Source organism: Diadema antillarum, unplaced genomic scaffold, assembly GCF_040938485.1.
Source record: "Diadema antillarum isolate AM-2024a unplaced genomic scaffold, OU_Dant_1.0 seq00002199_RagTag, whole genome shotgun sequence".
In the NCBI taxonomy this organism is placed as follows: domain Eukaryota; kingdom Metazoa; phylum Echinodermata; class Echinoidea; order Diadematoida; family Diadematidae; genus Diadema; species Diadema antillarum.
In genome coordinates, this window is record NW_027272835.1 from 63,043 (window position 1) to 87,655 (window position 24,613).

General features: G+C 38.8%; 1 protein-coding gene across 1 annotated transcript; it reads left to right on the forward strand.

Moving 5' to 3' along the window:
• The first annotated feature begins 191 nt into the window (after positions 1–191).
• LOC139714231 (ATP synthase subunit alpha, mitochondrial-like) lies at positions 192–24,613 on the forward strand. Its single transcript, XM_071625947.1, has 11 exons — positions 192–257; positions 9,111–9,180; positions 11,619–11,788; positions 12,303–12,476; positions 16,560–16,723; positions 17,089–17,237; positions 19,049–19,200; positions 19,507–19,731; positions 20,506–20,613; positions 22,661–22,805; positions 23,715–24,613. Exons 1-11 carry the CDS (start codon positions 192–194, stop codon positions 23,945–23,947), a joined length of 1,656 nt encoding a protein of 551 aa, XP_071482048.1. The 3' UTR covers positions 23,948–24,613.

Genomic DNA, 24,613 nt, shown 5'->3' on the forward strand with positions numbered 1-24,613 from the left:
ATTCGTAATATTTTAAAAACATGATATGCTATCACTTTGTATGAAAACATATTTGTAGACGGGTTTCCCAAATTGATTTTAAGGGTTCAGCACTCCGAGGAGTAGGTGTACTGTGTGCGAGTTTTACGCTGTTGCGCTGAGCGAGTTGAGTTTCTCCACTTCAGTCGCCATTTCCCTGGAGGAACCTGACAATGGCTCAAGTATCTGTTCGTCTGGCTGCAGCCGCAGCTAGGAGTTTGTCTCGACAAACTCCTCAGGTAATTATTAATACTTTATAGATATGTATGCTATGAATGAAGCTGATTTGTGTCTGTCTGTGTGAGTGAGGCTGCCCTGAATTTGACACCGTCAGCGGTGTGATAATGATCAGTCAGTTAAATTTGCGTAGTAACAAACCAGGTATTTCGCTAAGAGTAAATCCGGTCATATTCTACGAGCTCTGAAACTTCAGATATTAGGTGTAGTTTCTGGAGAAGAGCTGATTTACCGGTTATGCAATTATAGGCAACATATGAGGTCAAAGTTTGGTTTGTATTATGTGCAGTAGCTGGAGTGTTGGCCCAAAGGTGTAGACCCTGCTACTTCCACTTGCAGTCTTGCAAGGGTTCCATACAAGGTAGTGGCTGTACTCAACCCCAAGCCCCCCCACCCCCCACCCGGGGCCCCGTGTCCCACCACCACTTGCCACATGCATGATGTGTGTGTAAGTGTGTGCATCCATCCATGCGTAGATAGGCTCATTCAATAGAAATCAAAAAATGTTCTAACGACATAACGTTACGTTCTTCAAACTGACAAAAGAACTCTCATTGGACATTGCAAAGTAAAAAACCACGAATCGTACCTTGTCATTTTGACCGAAAGATCGGTCTGTATCTGTCCGTCGGGGAATGTTCCGCGGAGACTGCGTCTGGCTTCACGGATCCCCTCCGTATACAGACCGAAGTCAATGATTGCGGCTCCTGTGTGGAGCAGTCGCGCACAGATCAAACGTTACGATAAACCAAATTTCAGACAGCTTTTTTACATTCAAACAAGTATGACATGACATGACGCATTATGCAGCAATATTTGGGATAAATTTTTCACATTGTGCAATTGAAATACTCACATAGCCTCGGTTATAATGCAGAAATTTTATCGATATCGCAACATCGCCGTTCGCGAGCAGTAAGTCGCCATTTTGAATCTGTAACAATTGCTAAGCCAATCACATGCGAGGTACGTGTTTTAGTAAAACAATTACGTAGAAACTACCTCGCATGTGATTGGCTAATAGATTCATAGTGTATGTTTCTGCAGTTTGAATGTGACGACGCGACAGGCTGTGTTTTACGTTGAAAATTCTCCTAAAATGTTGGATTATTCATTAATCTGGTGAGTGTAACGTATTCTTAAAAAAATAAATTCACCATACAAGCTTAAATTTGCCGACCTAGGGCCGTGAATTAGACGCAATCGAGAAGGGTGAGGTACCTCACCCAATTTTCCATAGAGATAGTGGTTAAGAACATCCACACAGCAATGGGTACTGCAACCTTCCGTCTGTCTACGGAGGACAGCGTTTATGGCAAAATATAAAAGAGTCCTCCGGACAGACGGATCTTTCTGTCTACTTGTCATTGTGCCTTGGAACTTCAAAAATATGATTTTAATCAGTACAAACTGACCCCGAAATTCGATTACAGTATGCAAGAAATTATGTGTTGATTTTTTGACCACAAACCACTGCCGATATCGCGCGATAGCTGTGATCGAACTAGTGGTGTAACCTCAAGCTATGATCGGATCGGAAAATCGTATCGGCAAATTTGCTGATAAATCGGTATCGGATCGGAAATCGGCAAAATGATCGGCAACGTATTTTCGCGTGTTTTGCGGCTTTTGTTTGTTTGCTTGCTTGTTTTTTACGACCCTACCCCCCCCCCCCCCCCCCACGTTCCCGGGCGCGCTTCCGTGATAAGGTTTTTTTTTTAGCTTTTTTTTTTTTTTTTTTATAGCTTTTTTTTTTAGCTTTTTTTTTTAAAGCAAATTATTTATTTTTTAAAAAAAAATATTCGTTTTGGTATTCCCTTTTTACCGTGCGTGAATCTCGCAAATACGAACATACTAGTGGATCGTACAGTTTTAACGTTACAACTTGCGTCGACGAAAAATGTTACTAAAAGTATACGAAATTATTTTATCCATTTGTGACAGAATTATTGTTAATACTAACTTACATAACTAATGTGTATGCTTGCATCGGATTTTATCTTTTCGGCGATTTTGTTTTTCAAGGACGTGCACGCGATTTATAAGAAAAAAAAAAGAAAAAGAAAAGACAATATTGCCGCAACTAACGTAAATGCCTTCGCACTTTCAATGTTGGCTTTAGCTCAATGCATTTGTCAATGTAATGACTCACCCCACTACCCCCGGACATGGGTGCGTCATTTCCTCGTTTGGTCCGTCAAATTTGTGACCCAGGTGTTCGTCATTTTACCAGCTTTGTCCGTCAAATTTTTGACCGAGGGGTGCGTCAAAATCCCATCATTGTCGGTCAAAATTTTGACCGAGGGGTGCGTCATGGTACGTCACTTGGCTATGGAAAATAACACGCATTATTTTGAACCGAGGGGTGCGTCATGGTACGTTACTTGGCTATGGAAAACTGCACGCATTTTTGCACGCGGCTACCGGTCCCGGATACACGTACCGCGAGTGAAATTACAGTGAGTGCTTTCCCGCGGCAAGTGAAAATCAAAGTCGGGAAGCGTTTTGGAATAAGAGGAAAAAATGCTTGCCAGAATCTGGCAAGCAAAGAATTTAAAAGCCACCCTTTCTCCTTACATTTTCCCTCCAACAAACCCATGAAATCATGCATACTCAATCTCAAACCAGGGACTGTTCAGCGATGTAACAACTTAGTTCAATCTTTCCTGTCGAAACGGCAGCAGAAGAACTGCCTGCCGCATGCTACTAGTATTTTCTGCTCGCGGGGATAGCCCGACCAGCTGGCCAGACGCGCGCGCGACGCTGTTAGCTGTGCGAATCTCTACGTACCGCGACTAGGCTGTAGTTACGCAGTACTCGAGCGGGAAGATGAATGCCGTGGCGTGGTGTGTACCTACCTGCGCTGCAGCAGTATGCATCCACTGCACTAGCAATGGCCGCGCACACAAAGTGCATTCTGCACACATGTGATTGTCATGTATGGATTGCATGCACAGAATACATACTACTGTTCGGAATATCGTAGCAGCAGCGTGATGTACGGTGAATGACAATACGGTGCTTACATGGTAAGGGAAACTTGCCGAAACTTTTACAAATTATGTGTACGAACCAAAAGAAAATGAAATTGCTTGAATAAAACGTATGCAAAAATCGTTTCAGTATTTACGGGGGTGCGTCAAATGTACCGAGGATGTCCGTCAAAAAAGTGACCGAGGTGTGCGTCACTTTCAACGTGTTGTCCGTCAAAAAAGTGACTGTGGTGTTCGTCACTTGCAGCGTTATGTCCGTCAAAAAAGTGACTGTGGTGTCCGTCAAAATCCCCGTGTGGTCAGTCAAAAAATGACCATGACGCACCCATGTCCGGGGGTAGTGGGGTGCGTCATTACATTGACAAGTGCATAACTTTGCGTGGCGATGATTTCCAATGTCAGAAATTATCTTTTCTTCTGTGACATATACTTATCACGTACTTACAATTGTAAAGGTATGCTTGCATCGCATTGTATCATTTCGTTCGCCTATTTCTTAACTTAATACACACGGATTAGAAGAAAAAGAACGGAAAGAAAAAAGGAAGATTGAGAATGTGTAACTAACGCAGCGGCATCGCACTATAAACGTCGCTGTGAAATAAGTTTTTTTATGCATGATCGTTGGTATTTATCACGTAACAAAAGTGCACAAAATGTGACGAGATTATCGGGAGAAAAAAATAATTCATAAGATTATCGCAGTCTCGTTGAAATTTGGAAACAATTGGCGCAAAAAGGATCTTGAATTCGGTCCTGCATGCCGTGTTGGTTATCAAAAACGCATGCACAAATGCGAAGAGATTATCGGGAAAAAACTAGGCCTAAAGAGCGCATTTTCAATCCTTCTGGTGGGTGCATTACAACAGAATACAGCCGAAATAATTCACGAAATCGTCGCAATCCCGCTGATATTTGAGGTAGAAATAGGCGCAAAAAAGATCGTGATATTCGGCCGGGTCGTATACCTTTTTAAGAACACATTTACAAAATGCGAAGAGATTATTGGCAGAAAAATTAAGGACACATTTTCAGCCCCTTCTGGCGCGTGCATGATAAAGATTACAGCCGAATATCAAATCATCGCAATCCCGTTGAAATTTTGAGGAAACGGTAGGCGCAAGAAGGATCTCGAATTCGGCCCTGCATGCTGTGTATTTTTCAAAAAACGCATGAACAATTCCGATGAGATTTTCGGGAGAAAAAATAATGAAGAACGCATTTTCAACCCTTCTTGTGCGTGCATCACAAAAGATTAGAGCAGAAATAATTCATGAAATCAACGCAATCCCGCTGATTTTGAGGGAGAAAATAGACTAAAAAAGGATCATGAATTCGGCCGACCGTGTCGTATACCTTTTAAGAACGCATGTACGAAATTCAAAGAGATTACCGGGAGAAAAATAAAAGGCAAATTTTTAATGCCTTTTGGCGCTTGCATCATAATTGTTACAGCCGATTAATAATTTGAAATCATCGCAATCCCGTTCAAGTTTGAGGAAACAATAGGCGCAAAAAGAATCATGAATTTGGTCGTGTTGTATATCTTTTAGAACGCATTTACGAAATTCGAAGAATCTTCATATCGGGAAAAAATGAAGGACACATTTTCAACCCCTCTTAGCGCGTGCATCATAAAGATTACAGCCGAATAATAATCAATGAAATCATCGCAATCCCGTTGAAATTTGAGGAAACGGTAGGCGCAAAAAGGATCTCTAATTCGGCCCTGCATGCTGTGTATCTTTCAAAAACGCATGCACAAATGCGAAGAGATATTCGGGAGAAAAATAACGCTTTTTCAACTCTTCTGCATGGTGCGTGCATTACAAAAGTTTAGAGCCGAAGTAATTCATGAAATCACCGCAATCCCGTTAAAGTTTGAGGAGACAATATAGGTACAAAAAGAATCATGAATTCGGCTGTGAATATATTCAGTTCTAATCCGAGAGGATGCATTTACGAAATGCGGAGAGATTATCGGGAAAAAGTATAAAGGACACATTTTCAACCCCTTTTTGGCGCGTGCATCGTAAAAGATTACAGCCGTAGTAATTCATGAAATCGTCACAATTTGAGGTAAAAATAGGCACAAAAAGGATCGTGAATTCGGCCGTGTTGATTATCTTTTAAGAACGCATTTACGAAATTCGAAGATATTCGGGAGAAAAATAAAAGACACATTGTCAACCCCCTTTGGCGCGTGCATTATAAAAGATTACAGCCGAAATAATTTATGAAATCATCGCAATCCCGTTGAAGTTTGAGGAAATAAGAGGTGCAAAAAGAATCATGAATTCGGCCGTGTCAATCTTCTTATCCGAGAGGACGCATTTACGAAATGCGAAGAGATTATCGGGAGAAAAATAAAGGGGCATTTTCAACCATTCTGGTGTGTTCATCACAAAAGATTATCCATGATACATCCGAAGTTGTTCATGAAATCGTCACAATCCCGCTGATATTTGAGGTAGAAATATAGGCGCAAAAAGGATCGTGAATTCGACCCTGTCGTACATATACCTCTCAAGAGCGCATGCACAAATGCGAAGAGAATATCGGGAGAAAAATAAAGAACCCCTTCTGGCACGTGCATCAGATAATAGTAATACTACAGCTAAAATAATTCATGAAATCATCCCAGTCCAGCTGAGCACCAAGAGTGTGAAATGCGCAGCAAGTTCAATGATAAACGCGTCTTACTCCACGTGCGCCGATGTTTACAAAAAATCACAAACGCATTTGATACAATCTGATTTTATTCATAATGATTTTACACTTTAATTCACAAGCAAACATTCAATTCTTTTAAAATGGGTCTATGCACGAAGAAGAGATAGGAGTACAAATCATCACAAATTCGACCCTGCAGTGTACTTTCAAGAACGCATACAAGATACGCGAAGAAATTTTCGGAGAAAAGTTAAAAACTGCATTTCAATCCCTTCTTTATTTTTTCTTCCTTTTTGTATCAACAAATCAATTCGCAAATGATCCTTTTCGTTCCTTCTCAATGTAATGATCCATAAACAATGCAAGTTTTCAAAATATAAATCTGTAAAATGTACTTTTTTGGGGGGGTACTATAGTGTCGACAAAAAACATGAAAATAAATTTGCAAGTCATTTAATACTTTTTTAGGTTGTTGTTGACCAGTAAATTTTCTGTTCGGACCAATAAAGAATTGGTAAAACGGGGTATTTACTGGTCTGACAGAGACAGATTGGACCGGCAGAAAATATGGGTTAGTGTGCAGCCCTGATTATGATTATCATCAATACACGTACTCAATAATCATGTCAAAGAAGTACTGCATTTAGGAAAATTTCGGACATAAGACGTCATTTCAGCGCCGCAAAATTAAGCAAAACGCAGCGTTGACAGCGCGATGCCGCTCCGTTAGTTGCACCAATATTTTCTTCTCCTTCCTACGATTTTTCGTTGTTTTTTTCCCTTCAAAATTGCGTGCATGCTCCTTGAAAAACAAAATCCCCCAAATGATAAAAGCCGATGCAAGTATAAACATCGGTTACGTGAAAAGTATCAATAGTTATGTCATAAACGGAAGGATAATATTGTAATTACACCTTATAATATAATTTTGTACTATTAAAAAGTAAAAATTTTCATCGTAAGTTGTAATTTAGTGGTATGTTCGTATTTGTGAGAGTCACGTTCATGAGCGGATGCATTGTGACATGCGGTCTGGTTTTGTTTTGTTTTTTGTTTTTGCGCTTGATGGGTCACCGATCCACCGTTTTTTTTCGAAGATCGGCGATCGGTAAAAAATTGCCGATCATGCTTGATCGGCATCGGATCGGCATCGGATCGGATGATCGGTTACACCACTAGATCGAACCTTGTGCGTGTCCATATTTTTAAATGTGCGCTCTGAAGTCTACGTCGTTTGCTACGTCACCGCTCAGCGCCTGCTAGTGACGGGTGCGCGTCCACTAGTGGTGTAACCTCAAGCTATGATCGGATCGGCAAATCGGATCGGTATTGGATCGGAAATCGGCAAAATGATCGGCAATGTAATTTCGCATGTTTTGTGGCTTTTGTTTGTTTGTTTGCTTGTTTTCTACGAGCCTACCCCTCCCCCACCCCCACGTTCCCGGGCGCGCTTCCGTGATATGTTTTGGGTTTTTTTAGCATTTTTTTGGTTTTGGCATTTATTAAAAAGAAAAAACGTTCGTTTTGGTACTCCCTTTTTACTGTGCATGACTCTCGCAAATGCGAACATACCAGCTAGTGGATCGTACAGTTTTTATGTTACAACTTGCGTTGACGAAAACTGTTACTAAAAGTATACGAAATTATTTTATCCATTTGTGACAGAATTATTGTTAATACTAACTTACGTAACTAATGTGTATGCTTGCATCGGATTTTACCTTTTCAGCGATTTTGTTTTTCAAGGATGTGCACGCGATTTATAAGAAAAAAATGAAAACTCGGAGGAAGAAGACAATATTGCCACAACTAACGTAAATGCCTTCGCACTTTCAATGTTGGCTTTAGCTTAACTTTGCATGGCGATGATTTCCAATGTCAGAAATTATCTTTTCTTCTGTGACATATAGTTATCACGTACTTACAATTGTAAAGGTATGTTTGCATCGCATTGTATCATTTCGTTTGCCTATTTCTTAACTGCAAAGATCACACGGATTAGAAGAAAAAGAACGGAAAGAAAAAAGGAAGATGAGAATGTGTAACTAATGCAGCGGCATTGCACTATCAACGTTGCTGTGAAATAGTTTTTTTATGCATGATTGTTGGTATTTATCACTTGACAAAAGAGCACAAAATGTACGAGATTATCGGGAGAAAAAATAATTCATAAGATTATCGCTGTCTCGTTGAAATTTGGAAACAATTGGCGCAAAAAGGATCTTGAATTCGGTCCTGCATGCCGTGTTGGTTATCAAAAACGCATGCACAAATGCGAAGAGATTATCGGGAAGAAAACTAGGCCTAAAGAACGCATTTTCAACCCTTCTGGTGGGTGCATCATAACAGAATACCTGTAGCCAAAATAATTCACGAAATCATCGCAATCCCGCTGATATTTGAGGTAGAAATAGGCGCAAAAAAGATCATGATATTCGGCCGAGTCGTATAATCCACCTTTTAAGAACGCATTTACAAAATGCGAAGAGATTATTGGCAGAAAAATTAAGGACACATTTTCAGCCCCTTCTGGGGCGTGCATGATAAAGATTACAGCCGAATATCAAATCATCGCAACCCCGTTGAAATTGGAGGAAACGATAGTCGCAAGAAGGATCTCGAATTCGGCCCTGCATGCTGTGTATTTTTCAAAAAACGCATGAACAATTCCGAAGAGAAATTCCGAAGAGAGAGAGAAATGCATGCACTGTGTGTGCATCTACATTCATTCCCATGCCACTGCATGTGATGCAGCATGCATGGTATGCTGTGCTAGCAATGTAGCATGTGCTTCAGTGCAGTGCAGTGCAGTGCAGTGGCTAGCGTGCGCTAGCTCCAGCACCAAAATAATTTCCCACTTTTTGGCACCCAGGGTACAACCTTTAAAAAAAAAATAATTCAACAAAACATTTATGTCATATCGAAATTTCATTATAACCGAACAAATAAACCATAAAAATAACGTTGCCACCCAAATTTATACTTCGTTGCAACTGGAATTATGTTATAACCATGTTTGTTATAACGGGAGTGCACTGTACAAGGTAATTCTCACATTACTCGTGTAGTAGAAGCTAATATTGTGTGTCTGATAGTTTCCCCTTAAAGTATTTCGTAAACAGAGCTTCTAGATTTACAATGTATATATTTTGATCACTGTACACTTACCGCCATGTTTTTCTGTTACAGGTTGCCAAAAGATGTCTAGGTGCTACATTTGTGTCACACAGAAATTTATCTACAACATCCCCCAGATCAAGTAAGTAGTCTGACTGTCTGATTCTGCATCTCTCGTCACTCTCTCCCTCATTCCCTCTTGCATCATTATAAAGATTTTTTATATGTTGCAACCTATTGATATTACTACATGGACCCTTTGATCAACAAGTGAATATTTGTAGTATTGGGATTGCAGACAGGCATTTGCTTTTGTGGTTGAGAACGGAATAATTTCCCTTCTTGAAATTGAATAGCAATTTGAGTCTCTAGACATATTTTGAACAAAAATGGAATACAAATTTATGTTATGATGTTGCCACACAAGTGACATTTTGTACAGCAGTCATGTCCAAAACACACAGCAAATTGCTATGCAAAACTAGGAAAATTGTTCCCTGAGAAATACACAGCTTCATAATCAGGAGTATTTTATCAAAAATTTCCAGTGATTCAATCTTTGCTATTTTTGCACTTTTTGAATTCTGTGCATGTACATACATGTAATTCTTCATCAGGCAGTGTGGATGCGAGACACAGAATTGAGAGATTTGTAAACAAGTTCAAATCAGATAACCACACTCTGTTATTGATAAGCTTGGCCTTATAAATGAACTTGTAATTGTAAAATGTCGCATTGTCCCCTAACAGTTACATTGTCATAGTCACAAATGTAGACAACAATATGATGGGGCTCGACATAAGTGGTAGCGCAATGGCCCAAAACACTAAAAATTGATGTCGAACCACTTAACTTCCAAAGAGGTTATCTTTGGGTGGCCAAATTGGGCAACTAAGATTAAACCAGATTGCTGTTTTTATGCCTCCGCCACGTAGTGGTGCCGGAGGCATTATGGTTTCGGGTTGTCCGTCCGTCCGTACGTACGTCCGTCCGTCCGCTTTCGTTTACGCGATAACTTGAGTAATATATACTGGAATTTTACCAAACTTGGTCCAAGTATGAAGTATGATGGGGCAATGATTTGATTAGATTTTAGGTGAAATCGGCTGAAGGTCAAAGGTCAAAGGTCAAGGTCAAATCATGAAATTTATCCGTTTACGCAATAACTCAAGACTGTATGGAGCAAATTTCACCAAACTTTGTTGGAGGATGATGTATGATGGGACAATTACTTGATTAGTTTTTCAGTGAAATTGGACAGAGGTCAAAGGTCAAATCCTAAAATTTATCTGTTTACGTGATAACTCAAAACTGGATGAAGCAGCTTTCACCAAACTTGGTCCAAGGATGATGTATGATGGGACAATTAGTTGAGTAGATTTTAGTGACATTGACAAGAGGTCAAAGGTCAAAAGGTCAAGGTCAAATGCTAAAAATGTTGCTATTTCCCCCATATCTATGCAATGCCCGCAGTTATTTTCTTGAAACTTAGTGTAGACATGTACTACTGCATAAAGATTCTCCAGAGAGTTTCATGTCATAAGGTCAAAGGTCAAAAGGTCAAAGGTTAGGTGAAAATGTTGCAATATCACTTTTCTCACAAATGGTTCAATGTATCTTCATGGAACTTGGTACATATGCATGTACTGACTGGCAGGGATTATCTAGGGAATTTAGGGGCCATGGGTCAATAGTCAGGGGGTCACAGGTCAAGGTCAACTCCTCAAAATGTTACTACTTCCCTCATATAAGCCTGTACTAGTATATGCAATGATTGCATTATTAGTTTTAAAATTTAATGTACGTACATGTATTACTTAATGGAGATTCTCTTGGAAATTTCCAGCCAGAAGGTCAAAGGTCAAAGGTTAAGGGTCAAAGGTTAGGTTTAAATGAAAAAAAAAGATATATTTTGTACTGTTTTTTTTTTTTAGTGTAATTACACTCTTTCTTCATACCGTGAAAATTATACTCCATGCATAAACTTATGACAAGGTCGGTCAGAAGTCAAGAAAAAATTTTCAATTCCCCAAATATGTGTACCTGCACTCTTTAATAGACAATTATAGCAAACCCAGTTTGTGGAAAGTGAACATTCAAGATATTTCTGATAAACCTGTTATTTCGATATTTTACCAGTTATGTGAAACTGTCATCACACATTTTGAAGACATTGTATTATACACCTATTGGGAGAATCATGCATTATGGCGGAGGCATCAGTCGCCGTAGCGACATTTCTAGTTTGCCTCTGCCACAAAGTGTTGGCAGGATGCATTATGTTTTTTGGTTGTCTGTCAGTCCGTAATCAATTTTATGATCAGCATAACTTAAAAAACATTTGAGATATCCAAATGAAACTAGGCATATGCATGAGTGGATGAAGCTTGCCTGTCAACTTTTTGGTGCACACGCTTAAGGTCAGAAGTCAAGGTCAAATTCTTATAATTCAAGTACCCCCCACATCTGTGCAATGCCCAAAATTATTTTCATGAAACTTAATGTATGCATATGTTACTCAGTAGATATTCTCTCGGGAAAGTTTTGGGCTATACATGTTTGTGCTCCTATATTTGCAGGTACAGCAGAAGTTTCCAGCATCCTGGAAGAAAGAATTTTAGGACACACACCAAAGGAAAACCTTGAGGAGACGGGTCGTGTTCTGTCAATCGGTGATGGTATTGCCCGTGTGTACGGCCTGAAGAACATTCAGGCAGATGAAATGGTAGAATTCTCCAGCGGCCTGAAGGTTTGTTTTCTGGAGCCCATAAAAGGTTTTAAGGTTTTCTCACATGCCTGTGAAGCAAACTTTGAGCATAGGTGTTATGCTCATACTTAAGTTTGCGCAAACAACTAAAGAGAAACAAAGTCATGCTTTTGCTGCAGATATTGAGGAGAAGGATAATAAAAGTGAATTGATATTACATTCGATAGTTATCCACTGTATAGACCGATTACTAATATATTTTTGTAATGAGGGTGGGGTTGGCAATATCCATTCTCGTAGTTTCTGACAACATGCAACAACTTTGCGCAAGTTGATCATGGTGAGACTAAGAAAGATGCATGAACCCCGGCGATATTCGACTTCTGCTTGCACAGAAGAATAAGAACAAGCTGAGCTGTGAATGTACATTGAAACATTTTATTCAAAATTATCAACTTAGCCAATTATTTGACATATGTGCCATTGACTTCTGAGGAGTTGACTGCACATTGCAAAACTGAGCTTTTACTCTTTCAATTGTGTTTGCTTATTTCAGGGTATGGCCTTGAACTTGGAACCTGACAATGTTGGTGTTGTGGTGTTTGGTAATGACAAGCTCATCAAGGAAGGCGATGTTGTCAAGAGGACAGGAGCCATTGTTGATGTCCCAGTAGGAGAATCGCTTCTTGGAAGAGTAGTGGATGCCCTGGGAACACCCATTGATGGCAAGGTAAGATATTGTACAAAGAAACTTGCCACTTTAGAAGGATTTAGGTCAATAGCACAATCAGGGTATGCAATTGTATAATAGGGTAAAAATGAAAAAAAAAAACTTCGTGAAAATGCATTTTTGTTGTTTGTTGTAGCTGAGTGTTCAAATTTTCATTTCATGTAAAGAAAGAGTCAAAATTTTGTATTAAGCTGCGCATAAATTAGCATTTTGATTAGGGGTGTCGAATTACATTGAAATGACTAATATATTGGAAAAATTCATTAAAAAAAAGAGAATTTTTTTTCATCTGATATTGCTATTAGATATTCCTGATAAATATCCCTTTCATTCACCACCAGCACATAGCCATGACATATCACAAAATATGAATAAATTTCATATTTTTACTTCTCGAAATGGATGATCAATTTTGTAGGCATTATTTTGAATTCAAATAAAACCACTTTTACATATTTTATCATATTTCACTTTTGCCAAAGAGTGAAGAGGCGAAACTTTCAGGAATAGGTAACAGACATATAGTGGCCATTATTACAAATATTTATGAAATTACGGCTGGTACTTTGGAAGATATGATATTTTTCATCAAAAATTATCTGTACAGTTTGATCTTGAATGTGCGCACAGTGTTTGGATCAATTATCATATTTGTAAACACAGATAGAAGAATGAATGTGAGATTTATGATGACTTGAGTTGATATGGGCAAGTCCAAGATAACGCGCACGTTACGTATGGGACATTCAGAGACTTTTATGACCTGAAAAATAGTGTTAATGGCCTTTGATCATATTGAACTTCATCATGGTGACTGATATCTAGAAGAAGTATAATCATGTAAAAAATGGAGAAAAATGACCGTCACAATTATATTCTAGAAGAGAAAATAAGTGCCGTTACGTATGGGACCAGAAAAATTTTGTTTTTTTGAACATTTTTTTCAACCTCAAAACTCTCTGAAAGTATATCATTCTACAACTTGTAACTCACTGTGATGAAAGTCACAACACTCAAGATTATCACAGGTAAGTTTCATGTCATGAGGCAAAAAGCTCTAATTACAGGTTCTAATTAACGACAGACTCGACGTGTTACGTATGGGACAGTTACGTATGGGACAGTTTGTCCCCCATTCATTTAGTGTGTGAAGAACCATCTTTATGGGTATTTTGCATATTTATTGAAGTAAAATCAGTTGAAACTACTCAAGTACTGATCCAGATTGTCAAGGAAACAATATTCCCCAAATATTCATCATCATAATCATATTCAATCATATCTTTATATTTTTATGACCAACCTGGGTATGCATGCCCTTTGTCCCCCATTCGTTTAGTGTGTGGAGAACCATGTTTATGGGTATTTTGCAAAATAATTTTGCAAGATACCCATAAACAAATTTTTGCATAATTATTGAGGTGGAATCAGTTGAAATTACTCAAATACTGATCCAGATTGACAAGGGAACACTATTCCCCAGATATTTACCATCATAATCACATTCAATCATATTCCATATTTTTTATGACCAACCTGAGTATGTATGCCCTATTTTTATCAGGATAGTTACTTCTGAAAAATTGAATAGTTTAAAGTGTTTACTTCCATTGATGAAGGGCAGTTTGCCATTTAGTTTCAATAAAAAACAACTTGACACAAGAAATATTAAGTTTAATAAATAAGCAATACCTGCTGCATGGAACCCCAGTGATCGAGTAGACATATGATGTCTGTCTATCAGTCAGGTCATTGATTCGAGTCACACCTCAGTATGTATACCCATGAATTTTGTTGTGGCTACTACTGAAAACTGAATAAGGACAATTTGTGTATCACTTGCAATATTTAAAAAAAAAATCATTTTACTTTTTTTTCTATTATATATATCACAACCATTTCAAATTGGATCTCCATCACATAAACTTTGAATTCCTCTAGTCTTAGGATTTTATGCTCTAATAAGTAATTCATATAATTGGTTTCCAATCATCTCTTTAAATGTTGAAGACTGAATCCCCATTTCTACAAAAAACTATACCATCCCTTTAATGATGATTTTTCATTGTGTATTTTGCCATTTTCCCCTCCCCCTTTCTGAAAATTGTTCAGTCAAGTTCATGTATTGTTTCAAGTGTCTATAACTCAAAAAGTAGCTACAATGTTGGGATACTTTCTTCAGGATAATTGACCATTTGTATACTGAGAGACCTTCCCAGCTAGCTACATGCATTCACATGCAATATGTATGAGAATGTCCCATACGTAACGCATTTGTCCCATACGTAACATTATTTCAATGCCTAATAAAAAAAATTCTTTTACTTTTTTTTCTTTTTTCTCTGGTATTTAATTTCTCTAAACAATAAATTAGAAGTTTCCAAAAGGGCATTAAAATAACCTAAGCAATTTCAGAAAAAACCTAAAAAAATGACCTCATTTTGTTACGTATGGGACATCTCATGATAGGACACGAGCTAATTTGCATAATCATTTGCATAATCCCTAAATTTTCATACCAAGTTAAACTATGTGATGAACTTCTTATGTCCACATATTAATCAAATATAATTTGCTTTCCTTTGAATTAATATGAATTTTTATAAATGTCCCATACGTAACGCTGTGTTTCACATTTATGCAAATGAAGCCCTTGAAATTTGCATAAATTTACATAATATTATTTTTTCCTCCACGGAAATCAAAACTTCAACTCATAAGCTTCAAAATGATACCAAACATGTCAATATTGAGCAAAGATGAAATTTAGCCTTCTGAGGGGACCTTATCTTGGACTTGCCCATATCCAAGCTGTGACACTCAAACAATGACATATTAAGCCAAAATACTGTGTTTTTGCTTATGATATCTTTAGAAATTGAACAAGCATTGAAATATGAACACTTAACACTTATCATATGACCTTCATGCAGTATAACATGAGTGTGTATCAGTCTTTTTTATCCTCAGCAATTTGTAGAAATATAAAAAAATAAGTTCCTATTGCTCAAATTTGCTAAAATTTTCACACAATAGATTTCAACATATGTACAATTCATGGTTAAAAAAAACAAGGATATTCAATAAGGGGAAAAGATTCTTTTAAGTAGTCAAATTAGGATATACCTCACTGAAAATACTGAAAAACGGCTGCACTTATTTTCCTCAGCATTTGAAAATGGCTCAAAACTCAAAACTGGCTGAACATTTATTGGCAAACAGCGTACCATATTGTAGTGTGTCTTCAGTACTTTCAGGAAAAGCAGAAAAATAAGCTGTTTCTCCATATATTGCTGTACAGCATGGGTTAATAGGTCACAATGTCACAAAAATAAGCCAGCATTACACTCCTACCAGGACGGGACTTCAGACCTCATAACTTTCTCCAGCTGAAAGAACCACTGTTTTTTATTGCGTGCTAGTAATGCCAGGAAAAAATCCATTAATTTGATACCAAACACATAGGGGTAGACTTAAAATATGGACCTCAAATCTTGATTTTACGTAAGTTGTAAAACGCTTTTTTTGACGCATTACGTGGGTTTTGGGGGACTTTTTGGTAATTAGTCTTTAAAAATTAACAGTAAATGAGAAGAAATTAGCTATTGTCTTCCCACATTTGATTACTGATGTCTTAGCATGCTGCATGTGAATTTTTAAGTCAGTTGGTGCATTCTTTTAGAAGTTACAATTTTTTAAAGTGAGAAAGCCATGATTGCATACCCTGATTGTGCTTATCACCATTAATGCTTTCAAGGATAACTTTCATTATTCCTCTCAGGGTGGATTTTGTCGGGATACAATCAGCATAAACCTATCTCTTATTCCTTTGTTACCTTTGATTAGAATCTTCGTGCGGCTGATGCTTCGTATACAAAAGGGAAGCCCGAAATTGCCCAAATAGATACACTTTTGCATGTCTCAATAAATGCGTTGATATGCTTGTATTGTAGTATGCAAGTAATGCAAGATATTTTGTCATACTAACTTAGCCTTCTTTGCAGGTCGTCTCTGGGCTTTGGCCTAAAGCGCGAATAACTTCTGCAAATCACCTTGTTAGTATTATGCCAACCACTTTTGCAGGGACCAATTGAGACAACACGTGCCCGTGTTGGTGTCAAAGCCCCAGGCATTATTCCCCGAATCTCTGTGAGAGAGCCCATGCAAACTGGAATCAAGGCTGTGGACAGTCTGGTGCCCATTGGCAGAGGACAGCGTGAACTCATCATTGGTGACAGACAAACTGGGTGAGCTGTCCATTGCCTGATACCGTTGAAATGATATCTGTTCTGTCTTGGCATATTCTTGAAACACATTATTCTTTGTTGAATTCAAGTGCAGTATCAGAAATGATAATTCTGTGTAAGAATACACACTGTTTGGACAAAAGTTAATTATTCCTTGTGTGTATGAAATACCACTACTGATTACGGTGCTCAGTTGTTTCGCTTTGTATGTGTGACCAGGTAAATTTTTTGGTTTTTTTTTTTCACTTTCATTTTTTCATCTGTGGTTCTCTATTCTGAGATGCAGTCATACACACAACAAATTTTTACAGTTAGTGGCTGTACATTTTTTAGTATGTGATATGTTTTATTTGTCTTACTATCAGGAAAACTGCTGTGGCTATTGACACCATCATCAACCAGAAGAGGTTCAATGATGCTGCAGATGAGAAGGCCAAGCTGTATTGCATCTACGTTGCCATTGGACAGAAGAGATCCACTGTGGCACAGATTGTCAAGAGATTGCAGGATTCTGGTAGGGAGGCTTGGCTTTTCTCAGAACAAAGCAACAAGTTTTTGATTGTATCTCCTGGTACGTGTGTACAGGAGGATGCTTCGGATTCAGCAGTGTTGCGACACCACCGTATTATATTTGTGTGCGCAGTGCTAGCCACATTTCATGATGGATGTTATTCAAAATTTGGTATGGAGGTGTATCATTAAAAATCTAGCTGTCTATGACTTCGTGAAAGCACGCCCTAGCTTGTTCTGTCTGTATGCATGGATGTCATTAAATTTTGAGGGTCTACTTGTGTGTGCTCTGCTGGACCTATTTATCAAAGAATTTGTTTCAAGCTTTGTACATAAGTCTATTATAGTTGAATCTGAATCCTCTTAATTATTGGTGCTGCTGCCCCTAATGCACGCCCTCACAGGGTCAAAGGCCACCACCATGCTATTGTGCTCTACCATCCACATTTCTTACTAGATTTTTAGCTTTTTATTTAAGTGAGCTATTGCGATCATTGTCCGTCGTCTGTTGTGCGTAAACTTTTTACATTTTCATCTTCTTGAAAACTACATGATGGATTTTTACCAAACTTGGCAGGTAGCATCCCTAGGGGGATAGGATCTCAATTTGTTCAAATGGCACCATGCCCCACCTGGGGGCCCCCAGGGGAGCCCCAACCCCCCACAGTTAAGGAATCTTTAAAAATCATCTTCTCTAGAACCAGAAGTGACAGAGCTAAGTTAAAGGGGAAGGCTAGTAACTGATCAGTGGGAATCAGTGTGAATGCTGGGGGATTGTTGTTCCAATTCTTATGGGATTCATTTAAGAGAACATTATATATCTATTGTGTGAAAATTATTTGCTTCAAAACGGTCTCATATTCAAGTAATGTGCAGCTTAATGCCCCGTCACTGACCAGGCATGCTAACCTGGAAACATTAAACTGCACATTACTTGAATATGAGACCATTCTGAAGCAAATAATTTTCACACAACAATAGATATATAATGTACTCTTGAATGAATCCCATAAGGATTGGAACAATCATCTCCCAGCATTTCCACTGATTCCCACTGATCAGTTACTAGCCTTCCCCTTTAAAACCATGAGTTAGTACATTGATGACTGTAGTGTCAAGTTTGTTCATGGCAGATCCAGGGGGGCCCCTCTGTATTCTTGAGAATGCATGGTCAAATTTTCACCAAACTTGGCAGGTATTATCGCTTGGGTAGTAGAATATATACTTGTACAAATGGGCAGGATTGGGGGGGGGGGGGGGGGGTACTGGAGCACAATGCCTGAAGTGGGGAGGGGAGACGAACAAAACCCCCAAACTAAGGAATCTTTGTAAAATCTTCTTTTCTCAAATTGTAAGCGATAAGCTTCGGTAGTGCTATATGTGATTAAGATTGGTGATTGCGGTGAGCACGAGACCTTGGGTCTCTTGTTAATCAAAACTTGTATGAATCTGCACCTTTGTGAAGTGTAGACCACTATTTGTGGTAATGGTGCTTCCTGTATTCCACCTTTAGGGTTTGAGGACATGGTTATCCATTGTCATACTTTCTCATCCTTTTTGCTGCCTTGATAGCTCCAAAATATCTTGTTCACCAGTGTATTGCATATCTTAACATATTTTGACATTAAAAGTCAGTCATGCCCTCCTTCATTAAAAATTAGCGTTTTCAAAAAGAAAAATGACAGACAAAATTCAAGCAACTGGTTTTGCTCCCATCTGCTAAGGAAGGTGTAACTTAAATAAGACTTCACTGATGTTCAGTATTTCTGTGAGTGATAGCTAAGTGGCAATACTGTATGCTTTTTTCCTTGACAGATGCACTGAGGTACTCCATCATTGTCTCTGCTACTGCTTCTGATGCTGCCCCTCTGCAATTCTTGGCCCCCTACTCTGGATGTGCCATGGGCGAGTACTTCAGAGACAATGGCAAGCATGCACTCATCATCTATGATGATCTTTCCAAGCAGGTTAGTTGTGGCTCAACATAAATACACAAACAATCAGAACAGAAATTAGATGTTGTATGGATTATAAATGTGTAGTCATTGCCTACAGTGGTATTAATTTTTTTAGAGCAAATATTGAGAATGTGTTCCAGTAATATTGCTGTCCAGGAAGAGGGATATTTGTGTGCCCCGTGATGCAGACAAAGCGAAGCTGTCATTGATAGGGGAGGGGAAGGTTTACTCCAAGGACTGTAGGTTTGACATATATTCAGCTGTCTCACATCACATACTGAGATCATTTCTCTCTTTACTGTTTCTCCTGATAAGGCTGTTGCATATCGTCAAATGTCACTGCTGCTACGTCGTCCTCCCGGTCGTGAGGCCTACCCTGGAGATGTCTTCTACCTCCACTCCCGTCTGCTGGAGAGAGCTGCCAAGATGAACCCTGACTTTGGCGGTGGTTCCCTCACTGCTCTGCCGGTCATTGAGACCCAGGCTGGTGATGTGTCTGCCTACATCCCCACCAATGTGATCTCCATCACTGACGGACAGGTAACTCATTCATGTCCTTTGTAGGGACACTTTTGTCACATTCTGTTATGAATTCATCCTATTCAGCATGACACATGAAAATTGGGAAAGCTATTGCAATTTCATTTATGTATAGTTCAGCCATATCGTGGTTGTCTTCTTAAAGACGCATTGTCCAAGTTTTTTTTTGAGGACTCAAGGAGTAAATTGACATTGTCATCTATTCCCTTGCAATGCAGGATCAGATTTTCACAAACTTTATGGGGGTTATTTTCAGGGGTAAGGGATATACACTGCACATGTTAAAATGAGTCCTGGGGGTATTTCATGAAGCGTTTTGTCAGATATTTCTACTGACAAAATCCTTGCATCTGATTAGATGAGAGCAACTTTGTCTGACAAATTGGTCAGACAAAATGCTTCATGAAATGCTTCCCAGTAGTCCTCATTGGTGCTCAACTTGTACTAAATGAAAATCTTGTTATAATGAGGACCTAAAACCATGACAATTCTTACATTGCGTTTCTCACTATATTGGTACACAAAAACAAAGGAATAGAGTTGGAGCATACAAAATCACCTTGTAATGAGAGGATTTAGTTGGTAATATTTGACATTTCAATATTGTGATGGTGGCCAACTTCACACATTAACAAGTCACTTCAACTCTTGTTGCCAAGTGCATTAAAGACTTAGTCAGTATAAGATACAGTTGAGATTATGTGGTTCTTATATCACTTTTGATTGGTGTTCTACTGCTGGTCTCTATGTATTGTATTGTAACTTTTCATGCAGATCTTCTTGGAGACCGAGTTGTTCTACAAGGGAATCCGCCCTGCCATCAACGTCGGTCTGTCTGTCAGCCGTGTAGGGTCAGCTGCCCAAGTCAAGGCCATGAAGCAGGTAAGTGTTCTAGATATTTTGGCTCCCAGTTTTATCTGGGGAAAATCCTTGTGAAAATACTCTTCACTCATTCAAGCGTCACATATAGGAGGGTGTGGAGGGTATTTATTTGTTTTGTTTTTTTGTTTTTTTGGTCAAATGTGATGTGTCGTCATGAAAGCTCTGTTATGTCAGAAAAATAATTTTCTGGTTTTTGGCAGATATGAATTTGCCGGATCCTAAGCTTTAATTTTATATATAATTTGCCTACTTCATTGCAAGGAGAAAAAAAATAAAAGTTAGAAACTGTAAAGGTTGTAGTGCCAAAGTCTATACAGTGTTTACACATTTGTTTCTTCTTTATGATCTGTGACTGTATATGGGTAACATGATGGTGCACCACATATTTAGTTGTTACTCTGCCCCAGTTTTGAAATAAGGCAGAAGTGTTCACATGTTACTGAAATGAACCTCTTTTTTGGGCAGATTCACAGTTCCATACTGCCCTGCCTAGGAAATTATCTCCTGGACCTTAGCTAATGCTGGTTTCAAAGCTGGAATATCAGTAACAAACCTTGGGTAACAAACCTTGGGTAACGTGGCTTGCCAACTTTTACTTGAGTGTATGATTATCAAATTTAGACTGTTGTTTTTGTTGATACTGACCTGAGTTTTTTGTCTTTTGTAAAAGTGTTTTGTGTTTTTATGCCTCCGCCACGAAGTGGTGCCGGAGGCATTATGTTTTCGGGTTGTCCGTCCGTCCGTCCATCCGTCCGTCCGTCTGTCCTTCCGTCCGTCCGTAATGAATTTTGTGGACAGGGTAACTACCAAAACCTTTCGAGGTATCCTAATGAAACTTGGCATGTATGTGTATTAGGGGGTGAAGTTGTGCCTATCAACTTTTGGGTGCGCATGCTCAAGGTCAAAGGTCAAAAGGTCAAGGTCTAATGCTTAAAATTTTACTATTTCCCCCATATCTATGCAATGCCTGAAGATATTTTCTTGAAACTTAGTGTATACATGTACTACCCAATTAAGATTCTCTGGTGAAAGTTTGGGGTCATGAGGTCAAAAGGTCAAAAGGTCAAGTAAAATTTTAAAATTTCACTTTTTTCTCTGTATCTTGGAAATTGTTCAAGGTATCTTAATGGAACAAAGTATGTATGCATGTACTGACTGGCAGTGGTTATCTAGGGAATTTGGGGTTCATGTGGTCAAAGGTCAGGGGTCAAAGGTCAAGGGCAATACTTCAAAATGTTACTATTTTCCTTATATTTATGCAATGCCAGCAGGATTATTTTTTTAAAACTTGATGTATGCATGTATAACCCACTAGAGATTCTCTGGGATTTTTTTTTTTTTTTTTTTTTGCCAAGAAGGTCAAAGGTCAAAAGGTCAAAGATCAAGTGAAAGTGCTGAACTTCTTTCTCCATATCTCGGAAGTGGCTCAAGTTATCTTTAAACTTAGTACATATTTATGTATGTTCTGCCTGACATTGATTCTCTTATGAATCAAAGGCCAGATGAAAATGATAACAATTTACTGCTCAATACAGAAATTGCACTTTTTCTTTATACCTTGACAATTACTCAAGTGCGTAAACTTATGAAAGGGTCAGAGTCGAAGTTAAAGTTCTTAAATCCCCAAATACATGCTCTCCTATTCATCCAACTAAACATAGGTCAAGGAAGGTGAACATTTGATACTTTTGTGACAAACATGTAATTTTAATATTTTGCCAATTTTGTGAAAATGTAATCACACATTGTCCACATGTACTATAGACCTATTAGGAGAATCATGCATTATGGCGGAGGCATACCAGTCGCCATAGCGACATTTCTAGTTGTAAGATCAAAGTGATATTTAGGTTGCAATCTTGTATACACTCTGCTGGCCACACCTTTTGACCGTTCCCCCCCCCCCCTTCTTTGGTATGCAGGTCCATCATGGTATACTCCTACCCCTTATAGTTTAATGACCTGAGGAATATACTTCTATTGTGTGACAGCAGATATTTCTAGTTTGTAAGTGGGTATTTATATCAGTCTTTGCCTTTCATTGTAGGTTGCTGGCTCCATGAAGCTGGACTTGGCTCAGTATCGTGAGGTCGCTGCCTTTGCCCAGTTTGGCTCTGACTTGGATGCTGCCACACAGAACCTGCTTAACAGAGGTGTCCGCCTCACCGAGCTGCTCAAGCAAGGACAGTATAGTAAGAAGATGCTTTCCAACATAATACTGGGAAACCTCATGTTAACAAGGTCACTGGGACCAGCTGAATAAAGATTGATGGCCAAGATCTGGAGCCCCCTCCCCAAACTCCTATCAGCTACCTAAATAGCCTGGCCTGGTTAGGGTAAAAAACACCATTGAATTGGGATTCATGGAGTGGGGAGGTTAGCCCAGTTTGAGTGTATTTGAGAATTGTGTACAGCTGTATCACGTATCTCTGTGTTTGTAAGCACACAACTGTAGAATCTTGACTTTAGTCAATCATTGTTGATAAGCATGCACTTGGAAGCATTTGTGCTTATTTATTAACAACAATCTTAACAAGTCTTAATGCCAAAGTTGACACTAAAACAGAATGAGATGCAAGGCAATGCATTTTCCCATCCCCATATATGTATGTGAACTCATATACAAGATCTGAGTGATACGTTTGTGATGATAATGCATACTGTTTAACCTCCCGACATCAACTATCAATTCATTAGTTGTTTCACAAGCAAATGTGCCCATTTGATTGTCCCATAGTGGGGAAGACATTTGACTTGTTCAAAGCATTCATGTGGTCCTAGTAGAGCCTTGGAGGAAAAAGAGGAAAGTGGATTCTAATTTTCCTGCCTCATGAATATAGATGTAGATACTGATCAGAGGCAACCATTAAGTAATTTTGTAATGGTTGTTTACAAGTATTTCTTTACACTTCACATGAACTGAGTTAACTTTTTTTTTCTTAAAGAACTGGGGTGGGGGGGGGGGCAGGGGAGCAAGAGTAGAGGACCTTGACAGTATTGTAAAATGTAAGATCAGTATTGATATCATGTGTTTCACCTTCATACTGCATGTCACTGGAGCAGCAGAAGTTCTAAGACTACTTGCACTTTTTTCATTGTAGCTCCCATGGCTGTCGAGGACCAGGTTGCTGTCATCTTCGCGGGTGTCCGTGGGCACCTTGACAAGATTGACCCATCGAAGGTCACTGCCTTTGAGGAGAAATTCCTTGCTCACATCCGCTCCAGCCACCAGGGCCTGCTGGACACCATCCGCAATGAGGGCCAACTCAGCCCACAGACAGAGGAGAAGCTCAAGGAGATCGTGACCAAATTCCTGGACACATTTGAGGCATAATGCTCCTTCCTGTAGCAAAATCCAAATTACATGCATCCCCCTGTCAGGTGGTAAGCTAGTTACTTCCTCAGGGGGATATTCCTGTTCATGCTTCATAGCTTGTGATGTATTGATGAGAAGAAATGGTATTTATGACATGGACAAAAAAAAAAAAAAAATGATTCCAGGAGAAACGTTTCATTGAAAACCACGAACACACGATCTATTAACTGTACAGTGTCTCCTCTGGTTTTCACTGAATAAGTGACTGGAAATGGTAAGGAATCATAGGCTTGTGTTTCTTGAGAATCCCTTGTGATATGTGATATCCCTTTTTTTTCGCACAGAAACCAAGTCAACTGAAGTGAAAGTGACAACATTAAAAACTCAAATACTCTCTGTGTTTTCTTTGTCCCAACATTTTCCATGAGTTGGCATAATCTATTTACCAGACACAATCTATTTACCGGGCATATTTGTGTATTCCCAACTTCCCATACCTACAAAGAAACAAAAGCAAAACAAGAAGCACATGATATCAAGTAGTACATGTTTGTTTTGTCTAGCAATTGAAATGCCAGTCACTTTGTTTGAAATCTGAGATTGAAGAATATTTGAACCTTGAGATGTGCTTGGTTCAAACCTAATAAAGAGCTTTATGACTAAGATGAAGATGTGTCATTTGTT